Genomic DNA, 15,381 nt, shown 5'->3' on the forward strand with positions numbered 1-15,381 from the left:
TACTGCCCATATGAGAGCTAGACATTCTCTCTCTATGGTGGAATAGGCGACCTCTTGGGGTAGTAGTTTACGACTAGCATAAGCGTTGGGATGAAGAACGTTGTCGTGCTCTTGCATGAGCACGGCTCCCAAGGACCTTTCTGAGGCGTCTGTCCTCAGAACGAATATCTTCGTCACATCCGGTGATTTCAAGATAGGCTTTCTGGAAAGCAGTCTTTTCAGTTCATCGAATGCCTTTGCGTGTTTGTTCTCCCAGATAACTTTGTCAGGCGCTCTTTGTTTCGTCAGCTCCGTCAAAGGAAGTGCGGTCTCCGCGTAGTTTGGGATAAACTCCCTGTAGTAGCCTGTTAATCCCAGGAATGATCTTACTTCTTTCTTGGTTCGAGGTTGTTTACAGTCCTGGATTTTCTCCAGGGTCTCCGTTAGAGGCTCGAAGGATCCTTGCCCAACCTTATGGCCCAGGAATGTTATTTTGGAGAAGCCAATCTCTGTCTTTTTGGGTTTGATCGTTAGTCCTCCTTCTCTCACCCTGGTCAAAAACTGACGCACTGCTTTTAAGTGATCTTCCCAGCAGTCAGACGCAACTAAAACATCGTCAAAGTAGTGGTGAGCGTCCGGTACGCCATCAAGAATCTTCCTCATCAGCCGTGTAAATACTGCCGGGGCTGTTTTGATGCCGAAGGGCATAAACCGCAATCGATATAATCCCGTTGTTGTCGAGAAAGCCGTTGCGTCCTCTGACCCTGGAGCCATTGGTACCTGCCAGTAGCCCTTCGCAAAGTCAAATTTGGAGTAGTAACGTTTTGTGCTCACTCTAGCGAACATCACGTCGACGCGGGGGATAGGTTCGCAATCAGGTACTAGAACCTTGTTCAGTTGGCGAAAGTCGATGCAGAGCCTTGTGGTCTTGTCTTTCTTTTTGACGACAACTACCGGTGAACTGTAGGCTGAGTCGCATTTCTCAATAATGCCTTGTTGTAGCATCTCGTCTACCTCCATTTCCACAGCGTCTTGCAGTGCTAGAGGGACAGGATACGGGCGTACTTGAATTGGTGTGTCCGTTGTCAATCTCAGTTTGCACTGTACGAGACTGGTTCGACCGGGACAGTCCGAAAATACGTCTCGAAATTCTTCTAGCAGTTGATAGACCTCTCCTGCTTGTCGTTCAGTTAGCTCCTCTGACATCTGTACATCGTTGTAGCCTTCCAGTTGGCTAAGGCAGACACTAGGAATTTCTTGCTCCTCTGACTCCTCTTCGATGGTAATGCCAACCAGGGCTTGACGGGGAGAACATAGAACTTCCCTCTCTTCGTACTTTTTGAGCATGTTGATGTGAAATACAGTAGACTTTCTTCCAAGGTCTATTAGGTAGTCCACGTTATTCCTCCTTTTTAATACTGGAAATGGTCCTTTCCATTGCAGAATCAACTTGTTTTTGTTCGTTGGCAACAAGATGAGGACTCTGTCTCCCTCTTTCAGTTGTCGAACTCCACTTTTCTTGTCGTAGTACCTCTTTTGGGTCATTTGAGCTTTCCTCAATTCCTCATGGGCGGTCTTACAAGTCTCTTCTAGTCTCCGTCGAAGATCCACCATATAACCATAGGTTGTTTTCGTTTCGGGGTCTATGCTTTCATTTGTCCAGAGTTCCTTCAACACTGTCATAGGACCGCGAACATGTCGGCCATAAAGAAGTTCGAAGGGTGAAAATCCTAGGCTGCTTTGCGGCACCTCCCGGTACGCGAAGAGCAACGGATTAAGGTACCGGTCCCAACACCTCGGTTTTTCTTGGCACATCCGTTTAATCATTTGTTTAATTGTCCCATTGAACCTTTCGACCAATTCATTGCACATTGGATGGTAAGGCGTCGTGGTCAGATGTCTGAGCGAGAGCAAGCGGCTGACCTCCTTCATTAAAGCTGAAGTGAAGCATGACCCTCGGTCGCTCACAATTTCTCGTGGTAAGCCTACTCGGGCAAATATCTGTAACAGACCCTCTGCGACTTCCGCGGTGTCAATGCTCTTCAATGGGATTGCATCAGGGTATCTGGTTGCGAAGTCCAATATCGTCAGAACATACCTGCTGCCGGACTCTGAACCCGGATTGATAGGTCCGATGATATCTATGCCAACTCTATGGAATGGTGTACTAATGATAGGCATATTTTCTAGGGGTGCCCTGATAACCAAGTGTTTCGGGATAGTCCTCTGACAAATGTCGCACGATTTCACGAATCGTTTCGCGTCCGCTGTTATTCCCGGCCAATAGAATTCCTCACGGATACGATCGGTGGTTTTTCCTGTTCCTTGGTGGCCAGCCATGATCCCCTCGTGAGCGAGCTTCAACACAATCTGCCGAAATTCTTTGGGGACCACCAGCTGTTTCCACTGTTTTTGCGACGAGTCCTTGTATCTTCTGTAGAGAATACAGTTGTGTAGAAAGAACTCGGATTCCTGCGATTTTCCCGACACAAACGCTGTGCCAACGACAGCGAAACACCTCTTCAGTGTTTCATCACTACGTTGTGCCTCCTTCAGCTTAGCGTGGTCAATGTCAATCGGATCCAATGTCATGACTGGTAACTCGGAAAACGTCCTTTGGCTGTCTGAGCGCCCCTTTGTGAGCGCCCCTGCGTATTTTCTTTCTTTATCCAGAACACCGTCGTCTGGCATCCTTTCACCCTCGTCTTGGGTCATCCTGCCGGCAGTCTCGTGCCGCACGGACGTGCTTATCAGCATGTTACTCTCCTCACTTCTTTTAGATCTCCCTGATCCTTCTCCCTCCCATTCCTCATCTGGATCATCAATCCCTCTCGCCCCTTCAATGTTCCCGAGTACCAAATCATACAGAGGGTTCTCCATACACTTCGCCAATACCTTGCCTGTAAAATAAGGCGTTCTTACATCAATTTCTGCCTCTGGCAGATATTTGACCGTCCTATCCAGCAAAAACACCGGACTGGAAACCCCGGTTAGCTGATCATCCGTAACCAGGTCTCTGTTCACTACAATCGTGTTACACCCACTGTCTCGCAATACTGTGGCAGCTCGATCTCCCACTTTTCCCCGAACCACTGGCATGTTTTCTACTAGAAATCGTGGAGCCTTTCCAAGTGCCGCATTCACCACTGGGATTTTGTCCCCGTTTTTCAGTAGGACATATGTGTCATCTGGGTCGGTCTCGTCAGGTGTTGGTCGAACGGAAAGCATACAGGAAGCCTGAGGAGGTCTATCCTGCTTGTCTTGCGGTTTCCAGTTACATGCTGCTGCCTTGTGTCCCGTTTTCCCACATCTCCAACACACGGGTAAGCGTTGAGCCTTGGTGCTCGCCCAGCAGTCTGCTGCCTTGTGACCTGGCTTGTTGCAGAGAAAACATTGATTCCTCCCCCTAGCGGTGGGTGGCATTCGGGTATCCTCCTTACTTCGATCTCCACCCTTGTTACTGTTCAGGCTGTCGTTGTTCCTTTTTGCCAAGTTAGTTTGGCCCTGCGCCTCTAAGAAGTGGTCCGCGGTTACTGCCATGTTTTCGAGCGTCTTGCAGTTCCTCTCTTTTAAGAAGACTGATAGCATTGGGTGACAATATTTTAAGAACTGTTCCGCAACTATCAGATCTTTCAGGGCCTCGAACGTCTTCGCAATTTCTCCAGTTTCAACCCAGCGATCAAAGTACCCAAGAAGTCGGGCTGCAAATTGTTTCCCCGTCTCTGCGTCCTCTGGCTTGCTTTCCCTGAATTTCTCTCTGTACCCTTCAGTGGTGTAACGAAACCGCTGTAGCAGGGAAAGTTTGTCTTTAGAATAATCCAATGACTGCTCTGGTGTCATTCGACCCACAACTGTCAATGCCTCACCGGTGAGGCACAAGCTTAAGGACATTGCCCATTTTTCTCGAGGCCAATCCTGGCTAGTTGCAACCCGCTCAAACCTTTGGATATACGCGTCCAGGTCGTCTCTCTTTTCATTAAATGGTGGAATTAGTTTGTGGGGACTCCGGTGACAAGTTTGTGCTCCCGAGTTCTCTCCCCTGCCATTGGTGTGGTGGACTTCATCATGAGATGAGCCGCTATTCTCTTGTAAGCGCAGGCGCAACTGTAACACTTCTTGTTCCTGTTGGAGCCTGCGGAGCTCTCGGTCAGCGGTGTCCTGTGTCTCCTTAGCTGCTTCCCGCGCATCTTCTCGCAATCTGACCCGTTCTTCGCGTTGCCTACCACGCTCTTGCTCAACCCAGGTACGGAGTTCTTCGCCCACGTACCCGAGCTCTTTACCAACGCCAAGCAATTTTTCTGCATCCATGCTCTTATCCCTCCCACACAGCCGTCCCGGGGTTCTGCTCTCTAGGGGTTGTTAACAATTAGAGAGTCCTGCTGCGGACGCCAGATATTGTGATGGAAAGATGGTGAATAAAGGACAAAGAACCCGAGGACGGCGAGTGAAAGAAAGAGAGGTGTATTATGTACAGAAGAAAAAACGAAAATAGATGACGTAGTCTCACTCGAGTCAGGCACCGCACCTTCACGTCGTCGTCGGCGGCGGCCACGGGTGGTGCCTTCTGGGTCGGCTTGGGAAATGTTCGCTTTCCGGCGTAGGCGGCGGTCCCCTTGGCCAGGGCTAGCTCTCACGGGCCTCTAGCCGCCCGTCCAGAACCAGTCGTTGCTGCCGTCGGGACCGCGGGAGCCCACCGATGTCTTCTTAAGCGTCGCAGTTGCCGATCTGCCTTCAGAAGCTCCCTTTTTCACGCGCACCACACTGCCCGGCCCCACTTCGTCTTCCTCTCTTCTCGCTTCTATAGTCCACCTCATCACAGACATCAAATGTCACTAGAGAAGCTCAGACAATATCTTAGCTTGTGTTATGGGTACAAAGTGAAATCTGATCCTATGCATCCATCAAACAATTCGGTTCACACCTCCATGTTTTTGCGGCTTTTTGAGAACAAACCTAGCATAATACGCCCATTAAGCTTCCGGCTTCAGAGCATTTCTTCCTCCCTGCAGCTGGCTCTTCCTGAAAGTAACTTGATTAAGAAAACTCAAACTGTTGCCCCTTGGAAGGCAGTAAGATTGTCATGTGACTGGTCGCTTACAAAACATAACAGAAGGTCAGTTAACCATCAGGTTCTTCACAAAAAAGTTCTTGCATTACAAGAGAAATATCAAGACTATGTGCAATTTTTTACTGACGGGGCCAAAAGCTCGTCTTTCGTAGGTTCCGCAGTTTATTCAGAACACTTTAGTAGAGCGAGACGTATTGACAGTGTGGAAAGTATTTTCACTGCTGAGCTTTACGCTGTGCTCATGGCGCTTGAACACATCTTAGAAGACCGTGTGAGGAAGGCTATTTTGTTCGTAGATTCCCAGAGTGCTCTACTGGCTTTATGTTCTCTTACCGTTACGAAGAATCGCCTCGTTCAACAAGTGCGTGTCAAAATGAATCGCGCTCTCCTACTTGGCCTTGATATAAAACTATGCTGGGTGCCAAGCCATGTAGGTATTCCAGGTAATGAAGCAGCAGATAGATTGGCTGCCTCTGTTAATGGTGGCCTAAAAGCATCGGTCGGCCTACCTTATGAGGATTTTAAACCTGTTATTAAAAAATCAATTTATGAACTTTGGCAGTTGGAATGGAATCAAGAAACAGACAATAAACTACACAATATCAAACCTTGTTTAGGATTATGGGAGAGTTCCCACCAGAGGAACCGGTTCCACGAGGTCTTGATGTGCCGCTTGCGTATTGGTCACACTCGTTTAACGCATCTATATTTACTTTGTAATGATGATACCCCGCGCTGTGAGCATTATGGCAAAACGTCGACTGTCCTACATATTCTGTGGCACTGTAGGTACTTGGATCAAAAACGACAAGTATGTTTTTCCACTATTTTTAAATGCCACCTTCCATTTCACCCCAAATTTTTGCTAGGAAATGAACCTCTTGTACCTTTCAGTAAAGTTTTGGAATTTCTTAAAATAACAGGCTATCTACACCTGCTATAACCCCTCCTTTTTCACCATCTTTTTTATTTTCAGATAATTCCTTATTGATTATAACTTTTATACTTACCTGAAATTCATATCCATATCTTTTACACGATTCATGTTCATACTTTTATTGTATCACCAGCTACTATAGCTCTGTCTTCTCCTTAACCCTTCTCCTGCAATAGTGTATGCACCTGGCGCATTTTGGCCTAGTTGCTCTCGCGCCATAAAACTCCAATCAATCAATCAATCATAAAAAATAAGGGGGGGAGGGTGTACACCCCCCTTAGGGGGTGTGTAGGGAAATCACTGGACCCAGGTCTTCACTCAGAGGCCTCGATGACCACATGTTTGACCCGGAACCAGACAACAACCGTGTCGTCCGACTGACCGAGCTCACGGCCTCATGCTACTTAAAGATGAGGCTACACCACCATGCGAGGCGATTAACAGAACAGAGTGTGGGTCCAAAGATCAGGTCAAAGAACTTGCGTACTGTGATTTTACTGGGCCAGTGAGAAGTTCAGTGAAGATTTTATTTACTTTATTTATTCTGTTCAAATTACACGCGATAAGGGATCAAACTGTATACATTATAATTTACTGGTTTAGCTGTTTGTATTGTTCATTAAAGCCAATTAAACAATTTATATACAGTTATACTTTGAGCTGGTGCTTGTTCCTGCTTGCCCTGACCCCCCGCCCAATAAGCGACTGATAAACCGATTCTACATTCACAGAAAAAGACTCCTATTTTATTGTATTTGTCCCTTTGTCGTCTTAGGTGGGAAGCAGCTGCCACAAATTTCGATATAGTCGGTCGGGTAATTTTTACTCTTGACAACCAATCAAGCTCCTCTTTGGAGGTCGAGATTCAGAGACCATCCTCACTAACTGGACAGTTCACCTATACCAAGGATAATGGCATATGTCATTATATTTGAAGGAAACTCTTCAATATATCGCTTGATTTTGGACTTGGAGAAAAACTCCCCATATATGGTGTGGAACCAACAAGGACTGAAGGAGAGCCCTCTAGCTTAAGTGATGGGCTCAGCGAGTACACACAATAGCTGGACAATTAGGTAACGCATTCATTCATACATATGCTTACTGTGCTGAATCAGCACACTGTACTCCTGTTTGTTTGAACAACTTTTCCTGGGAATAAATACGAATGTTTTGCTGTTATACAAACCTCAAATCTCCCATTGAATTAGTGACTTTCTGCGACTAAATTTGTGTCAAATGAAAGCTCTATTCGCTCCGTGCTGGAGTATGCAAATGCAGTATGAGATCCATGGTAACAAATGAGCATTGATATGTTAAACAATGTTAAAAAAAGTCCTTTGATTCATCTACAACCGATATGACAGGTGGCCATCCATATTGAAGTTGTACCAGGGACAGACTAAAATTGTGTTACCTGCTAATTAATTGCATGAATAGTCTGGACATTGGCGAATGATATGTCTGAGACAGTGGCATAGCCAGGATTTTCTTCTTTTTTTTTTTGGGGGGGGGGGGGGGGTGGTGGCTGGGACGTCCATGACTTGGGGTGTGAAGATAGGAAGGGGGTGTCAAAATGCATGTATATATTATAGGGTCAGCTGGATTTCGGGGAGGGGGGGAACGGAAGCCCATTGGCTACGCCCCTGTTCTGCGAGTAGCTTCTTTCAACCTACAGTCGCAGAGTGAAACAGGCTTTTTTCAGAGCTCGCTAACCTAGACTTCATAGAAAAGTCTTGTCAGCACACAGTCACTCCTCTCCAATGCGACATAAAGATTAATTCATTCATATCATCTGCACTCACACATTTTCATTATTAGTCATTATTCAAACTTGTCCTTATCTCGTTGTATCTTACTGATATATATATTTTTTTATTCTCTATGGTCACGTTGTATGTATGTGGCTTTAAGCTACTGCACACTTACCAAGCTGTTCAATTTATCTTTCGCTATTGGCAGTGCTAGAAGTACTTGAGTGTTGCCATGGCCTCTGTATGCATGGCTTGGTTTAGCGTCATAGTCTTGTTTCGTTAACATAGACACCTCCGCCTCCCCCCCCCCCCCCAAAAAAAAAATAAAAATAAAATAAAATAAATATATATATATATGTTTTAATAATGAGTGTTGTTACTAGTAATAAATCAAAGTAAAAAAATAAACATTATTTAACAACCGTAGCAAAACAAGTATTTGACATCAACGTTTTGGGATTTAAAGATTATATTTTTAGAAGCAGGGGTACTATATTACCTTGACGAGGTCTGTAGGCTGGTTGAAGATAGTGGGTATTGCACCTTTCCTTAGGCGCACAATTTTCCCCGTCCTATCGAAGCATTGTTCTTCAAAGTGGTCAGAGCAGACCACGCTTGTCTCTGAAGGCTCCCAGTTCAACCTGCCGACGTTTTGCACCCACAGCTGAAGGGTCGCGGAGTGACTTCGTGGAAACCTCGGGAACAAATAAATAAATATATATATATATATATATATATATATATATATATATATATATATATATTACAGAACATATCGCTGCGCGCCAGGATATACACAAAACACTGAATACTTACCGATAGTAAGTTCTCGCTTTTTCGCCGTCCGGGCGATTGGAGCAGTGCGCCGCACAACATGACGGCATAGTCGACCGCGCTCTGAGGGCAATTCCCGCGTTTTCACTTGTACGATGACAGCTGGTTGCACACGACACCGGCTAATACACTGCTCGGAAGTTCCCGCGTTTTGCAATGCACGATTACGATTGGCCAACTAATTGCACACGAGACCAGCTGACACACTGCTGATTTCGCATGACACTGACGACGCGCTGTGTGCGCTCTCTCGGTCGAGCGGAGGACGCTCTGGACATCTGGCTTTGACCAGTATGATCGGGAAGAGACATCAATTCACTTCGCTTAAATGCATTTTATTCAGAACGTCACAGGCGAATATAACAATCACTCACGGGCACATCGGTCTCTTGACCCGTATCCAAGCGTTCGAGATCGCAAGACTTCACCACCAACGAAATCACACCACCACCGATCAACGACGTCGAACCGCGGAGGTTCCCATTCCCGGTACGGCGTCTGCTTTCGATGCGAGTTGCGCTGCTTTCCCCCGGTTCTGCGCTTTCGTGAAACTTTCGCTGGGTCCTCGAAAATGGGTCTACCGTTCACGACGGGTTTCAAGAATCTGCTTCGTCGAACAACTTCAATCAAGGACGAAAAATCAGCCACGGCACCACGGCACTGTATACCAACGTTACCTGTGTACTAAAGTGAAGTTACATTGTACCCACGGCTATTTTTATGGCAGCCTGCCGCCATTCCGCTGTCCGCCATATTACTATAATGGCTAGAGATTATAGAACTCTACCTAAAGATGGCCGCCAGTGACCGCATTCCGGTCCATAGGAGGAGCTGGTCAAACGCGATCCAGCAAATAGACATAGAGATCAGTGCTCATCACATTGATTCAGTCAAATAACTAGACCGAACAGACGTTTAGTTAAAAGCGCTATATCATAGCTGTTTTAGTTGCTACTGGTAAAACTATTTTTGAACATGCTAATATTTTCAAGTATTTACGCTATTGACTAACATATTATGCGTAATACATTTCCGCAGCTATAAAATGTTCCTATCTTATTCCCCGCACAAAAGAAGTGATGTTAGCGCAAGGTTGTAGAAGGTTCCAATATTTGGGCTTCAACCGCTTCAAGTTTGTACGACACACAGCGGAACACTCCAAAAAACTCATCTTCCGCTGTACAGTTTCTGGATCCCTGAAAGAGGCACACACGACGTCTGGATCGGAAGGTCGAAAATATGTTGTGAAAACGAAAGAGAGACATAGAAAACAAAACGGACGACATCCGTGTCGTCTGTATTTTATTTAACGTCCATTTTTTGTTTTCTTACTGACGCCAACATGCTCAACTATACTCTTTTTCACCTCAGCTTATGCACCGGAGGTTCCACCTCTACAGGCCGCGCATTGGACAGTCACCGTCGCACCACCGCAAATCGTTCCTTCGCCATTTTTGAAACAAATATAAACAAAAAAAATGTCTACAAAGAAAAAGTTCTATACGAGCGTCGTAATCGTGATAATCTAATTATCTTAAATAGGGTTTATAATGTAGCACGTTTTGAGCTATAATTTCTCATGTCCAAATTTATTGGTGTGATTTTTTTAAAATACGATTTGCACGCAGTCAGTGCGGTGGTGACTGAGGCCGCAGTGACTGCGTTCGTTTGTTCACGGAAGAGCGAGTCGTTCACAAACGGAATCGCATTGTTAATAAATGCAGCACTCCCGACTTGGCTAACATCTTTTCTCAAATAAAACAATTGTACCGTCAAACTGTCCACTTAAACGGCGCAAGACTTGCAGCCTGAGTGTCTATTTCTCTACTCCTTTTACGCCACGTCATAGGAGTGTTGAATTTACGAACGCGTTCGGTTAACTCGGTGACGTCATGTTGTTGTTGTTGTACTCTGGGAATCGAATGCTCGACGTGCTTGGCTCGGATGCGTTCTTCTGCATGTTCGGATTTCTTTTACCACTTTATCGTTCTGTTTTCTTATTTTACGTAGTGTCTTTGTGGATATCGTTGAGGTAGTTCCTATGACTCCATCTCCACCGCCGTCGCGACGTAAGCCAGCCGCCACGACACCTATAAGTATGTGGAAGAAACATCGGCAAGGACGCAAGCTCTCGAGCAATTGCAAGCAAATGGTTCTTTCCGTGTACGCCACGCTGCGAGAACAAAACCCGGTCAGGTTGAGGAACGACTTGTACCAGCTGACGTCCGGGTATACTGGTGTCGGAGCACGGACAGTTGTTGCCATAAAGAAGGAAGCCGTCACGAATTCCGGACTCCTTCGAACTCCAACTGGTAAGCGCCCAAAGTCGGTTGGCACCCGTCGTCACCTGGTCCAGTACGAATATTTTGTGCTGTCTGCGTTGCGGTCGTGCGTGCACGGCTTCTTTCGAAGGAACGAAACACCGACCGTCACGAAGATACGCGAAGCCTTCATTGAAGCGCTGAAGGATGATGAGGTCGCCGTGGAACCGAGTTCATCGACTGTGTGCCGTATTTTGCTTGACATTGGGTTCGAGCTGCAGAAGAGGAATCTCAACTCTCTTCTTGTTCAGAAGGACGACATCCTTGTGTGGCGTGTGAAGTACCTCCGCTCGATCCTGAAGTTTCGGGCAGAGAGTAAAGTGATCTATTACCTCGACGAAACGTGGGTCGACGCCGGACACACCGTCAACAAGATCTGGGTCCACACGATGGTGCGTTCTGCCAGATATGCAGGAAATCGTGGCCTCAGCACCGGTCTCAAAAATCCATCTGGCGAGGGCAGCAGACTGATTGTGACTCACGTTGGAGGTGACGAAGGCTTTGTGGAAGGATGCCTCGACATTTTTCATAGAGTGAAGTCGGGCGATTATTACGACGAGATGGATGCCAACAGATGTGAATGTTGCTTTGACTTGTTCCTGCCCAAGGTAGAGCCAGGAAGCATTATTGTAATGGATAACGCTTCCTACTACTCAAGACGCGTGGAATGTGTCCCCACGAAATCTTCAACCAAGAGTGTCATCCAAGAATGGCTAAGCTCAAAGGGAATTGACTGGGACAAAAACATGCTCAAGGTGGAATAAAATTCCCTAGTCTCCCAAGTGCGACACAAGTTCCTCAGCTACCGAGTAAACACACGTGCTGAAACTCTTTGGTGCAGGGTTCTTAGGCTGCCCCCTTATCATTGTGAGCTAAATCCCATTGAGCTTATCTGGGGGCAAGTGAAGAATGAGGTTGCACGAAACAACTCGTCTTTCAAACTAAAAAATGTGAAGATTCTTCTCGAGAAGGCAATCAAGAATGTCACGAAAGACAACTGGACCGCTGCTGTACAGCATGTTAAGAAGATGGAAAGGCAGTTCTGGGAGAATGACTGTCAGACAGAGAGATTTCACCAATCATCATCGAAATCAATGCCGGAGATAGCAGCGACGTCTCCCATGAAGACGAAAGCTGCGATGAAGTTGTCTTTGGATTAGACCAGCCACACATTCCAGGTGTGGAGCCACTTAATATGTAAGCAGTGTGGCAAAGTGTTTCTTCTATGGTGCTCTCCGGGAACTGCTGGAGGCCGACGTGAAGCCTTCTCTGCGTACAAGGCGGCCTGCCTGTGTGGGCTGACTCCCGAAATCTGGTATGCAACCCTGTCTATTCCGAGACCGCTGCAGCAATACGACGAGGCGGCTTCGGAAGCCTACGTGAAGCCTTCTCTGAAAACAAGGTGGCCTGCCTGTGTGGACTGACTCCCGACATCTGGTATGCAACCCTGCCTCTCCGAGAACGGCTGCAGCAACACGACGAGGCGGCTTCGAAGGCCCACGTGAAGCCTTCTCTGCGTACAAGACGGCCTGCCTGTGTGGGCTGACTCCCAACATCTGGTATACAACCCTGCCTCTCCGAGAACGGCTGCAGCAACACGACGAGTCGGCTTCGTTATTTTGCACAGAAATATTAAACACAGAGCAATGTTCAAGATGTCGTTTCGTTTTCTTCTCGTCTCCCAGACTAGTATTGCGGGCTGGTCTGCACTCATCTGCTGGTTCCTCTTAGATTCAATAGATTCAATCTTTATTTATGCAACAACATACAAACAGTCGTTGCCCGGGAGCCGACACAAAAGGCAAACAGATTTGCCTCACGAGGTGCGCCCCCCCCCCCCCCTCCCCATCACAAATATCATACACACATGTCGTACGCATTATAACAGCATGAAAAAGGTACAGTAAAGATTACAGAATACACCTTGCAGAGCAGAATTCAATTTTAGGGCACTCCTGGCCCTAAAGATGCCAGAAATGCAGTTCGTTGCGGTGCACACGAAACGTCCGAGGTCTATTTGAACAGTGCAGGTCTATGCAATTTGCTTGTGTTACCAGTTTTTTGCTCATGCGCTTACATCTCATTGTAAACCTAGGACACAGGGCGTACACAAAAGGGCCTTTTAGTGTTTGTCCTGCGTCCATCCTAGGGATGTACAAAATACGAACTTCAAAAACTCATCTGTGTCACGAAGATGCAGGGCTGTGGCACTGCTAACAGAAGCTGTCACAAGGACATTCGCTAGGCACAAACGCGTGCTGGTGCTGTCCTGTAAATATTTTATAGTGATTCAAAGTATTAGACCTGCAATGAAGTGACATTGTTCCGTACTAGAATAAGTGGATGTGGGGCGGTCAGTTAGAGTGCCCAGATGTAGTACAGCTGCATCTGTTCTTTTCGAAGGTAAGAGAACTAGGAACAAACAATGCGAGCATTGTAACAGGAAACTGTGTTTTGAGCAGTATAGTACAATACCTAAATTGTTCGTTTTAGGGGCTTTTACCATTGGTGGGGGGGGGGGGGGGGGGGGGGGGGGGGGGGGGGGCGCGGGAAGAGAAAAAAAAACAGAATAACCAATGCTGTATATCTCCACCATTTGATGCTACAGTTCTTTGACTTAGAATGCTATATGTCAGTCATCGGAGCAAAAAAGCAGGGGCTTGAAGAGCTGCGGACAGTGGCTTGCAATGAACACAGAACATAAACCAGAGCTACTATGAATGTGATATACTCTTTGTTACAAACAATAAACCTTGTCGATATACTTGCAGGTTTCTTGGAAACTACCTATTTCTGCTCATATTAGACCACAATTCTCACCCACGTCCTTATTCGCGGCTTTGATGCAGTCGACGTCAGCTGCAGAAAACACGTTTGACACTATTTTGAGGATCTGCTGAGTAATCCCTCTGTTACAACAATCTGACACTTTAACGGTCATTTTCAAATCCTGTCGGACATCTCGCAGGCCTATCGGATGATGCAGCAGGGAGCCGTTCGCGGGTATGGTATCTGACGCTAGAGAGACTGAAATCGCAGGCTACCAGTTCAAGAGGCAAATAATATAAACTTTCTCAACAAAACCGCGGCCGTAACGTAAGGGCATGTAAACATACCAGGCAACATAAACAGGGCGAATGTTGTGCAGCAGCGAAGTTGCAAACGCGGTCCGCATGCGCACCTAGCCCAATTGAAAGCGATTGCGACGAAGCGCGACGATAGCTGCAAATCATATTTTCTCTGCATTACATTACCTTGTAGCTGTAGAAAGTCCAGCCAGTGCAGTTCTAAATCGATAGCACAGACGTCCGCTCCACCGCGAGCGACCGCTACGAATACGCACGCCACAAACCTGCTTGCAACCCGCTGGCTGAATCAAGCGTCAACATGCACTCTGGTTCCTCAGTGGGAGTGCCGGATGAGAACACCGGGCACTCTGGTTGGTCCGGCGCACTGATACAATTCTCTTTGAGGAGAATTCGCCGGTGCTCAAGTTGAGTGGAAAAAGAGTATAGTCACCTTAAAAACTTGGTTCACACACATTTTTTTTTTCTTTTACTTTTGAGTTTAAGGCTTTTATCGGCGAAAGGTCGGCACTCACCGTTGAGAGGCTAATTTGACCGATTGCGGTAAATTTCGACACCTGCGCTGCCCTAATCCCGGTGCATAAATTCTAGTAGCCAATCCAGCACATGTGTTCTTCGCAAAAGGCGCTTCGGGAAACGGCCTTCGACCCGATCAGACCTTGTCTTCGGTATCGTGCAAAATCTAAATTATTGCTCAAGAGTATTAAAAACGACGCTCCGTGTTGGCGTCCTCGCCTCTTTGGCTTGCTAATAAGGGGACCGACGTACAAAACCTATCTGAGCCAGGTTTTGTACCTCGGTTGCTTAACTGCTTAAAACGGACCGGTTGAGAGGAACGTTTATATGCTACCATCCACCCGGACATCTTTGGACGCAATTTCGCGCCGACGTTTTTGACTAGGCATAAAAAGAATCACGTGATGGACACTCGCTACGCCTCAACGCCCACAGCACAGTCACCGAAGTAAGGGCATTGCTGACACGCAATGCCTTAGACTTATGAAGACTTATTTAAAAAATGTATCGCTTACGACAATTATTGTCGTGGAAGATAAATTTGTTGAATGTCATTAATTATTCTTACGGACATGCAACTCGCAACACCTATAAATTTTTAAAAATGCCTTCGCCAAAGATATTATCGAAAAAAAAGCGACTATCCGCGTTTTCCCTTTGGTTTCGGGGAGAAGAACGCGGATCATTGAACGGCTGTTTCGCGTGCTAGATATCTTTTTTACACTAAGATTTTGTTCTTCAGTTATATCATACACAATTGACGCGTTTGAGAACATAAAAGCTGTCAACATTTGAATTTCAGTTGCCCCAGTTTGAAGAAATTGTATAACAAGAATGCGGATACAAGCCATGGTGGCAAAAAAAGGTATTGCGTTTTTCTTTTCAA

At 46.4% G+C, this 15,381-nt stretch overlaps 1 protein-coding gene across 1 annotated transcript; it reads left to right on the plus strand.

Annotated features, from left to right (window-relative positions):
- The first annotated feature begins 10,670 nt into the window (after window positions 1-10,670).
- LOC120845180 lies at window positions 10,671-11,657 on the plus strand. The gene is made up of 2 exons (XM_042291535.1): window positions 10,671-10,763; window positions 11,145-11,657. Exons 1-2 carry the CDS (start codon window positions 10,671-10,673, stop codon window positions 11,655-11,657), a joined length of 606 nt encoding a protein of 201 aa, XP_042147469.1.
- Window positions 11,658-15,381: the final 3,724 nt, after the last annotated feature.

Source organism: Ixodes scapularis, unplaced genomic scaffold (genome assembly GCF_016920785.2).
Source record: "Ixodes scapularis isolate PalLabHiFi unplaced genomic scaffold, ASM1692078v2 PGA_scaffold2__306_contigs__length_199485367, whole genome shotgun sequence".
Taxonomy (NCBI): domain Eukaryota; kingdom Metazoa; phylum Arthropoda; class Arachnida; order Ixodida; family Ixodidae; genus Ixodes; species Ixodes scapularis.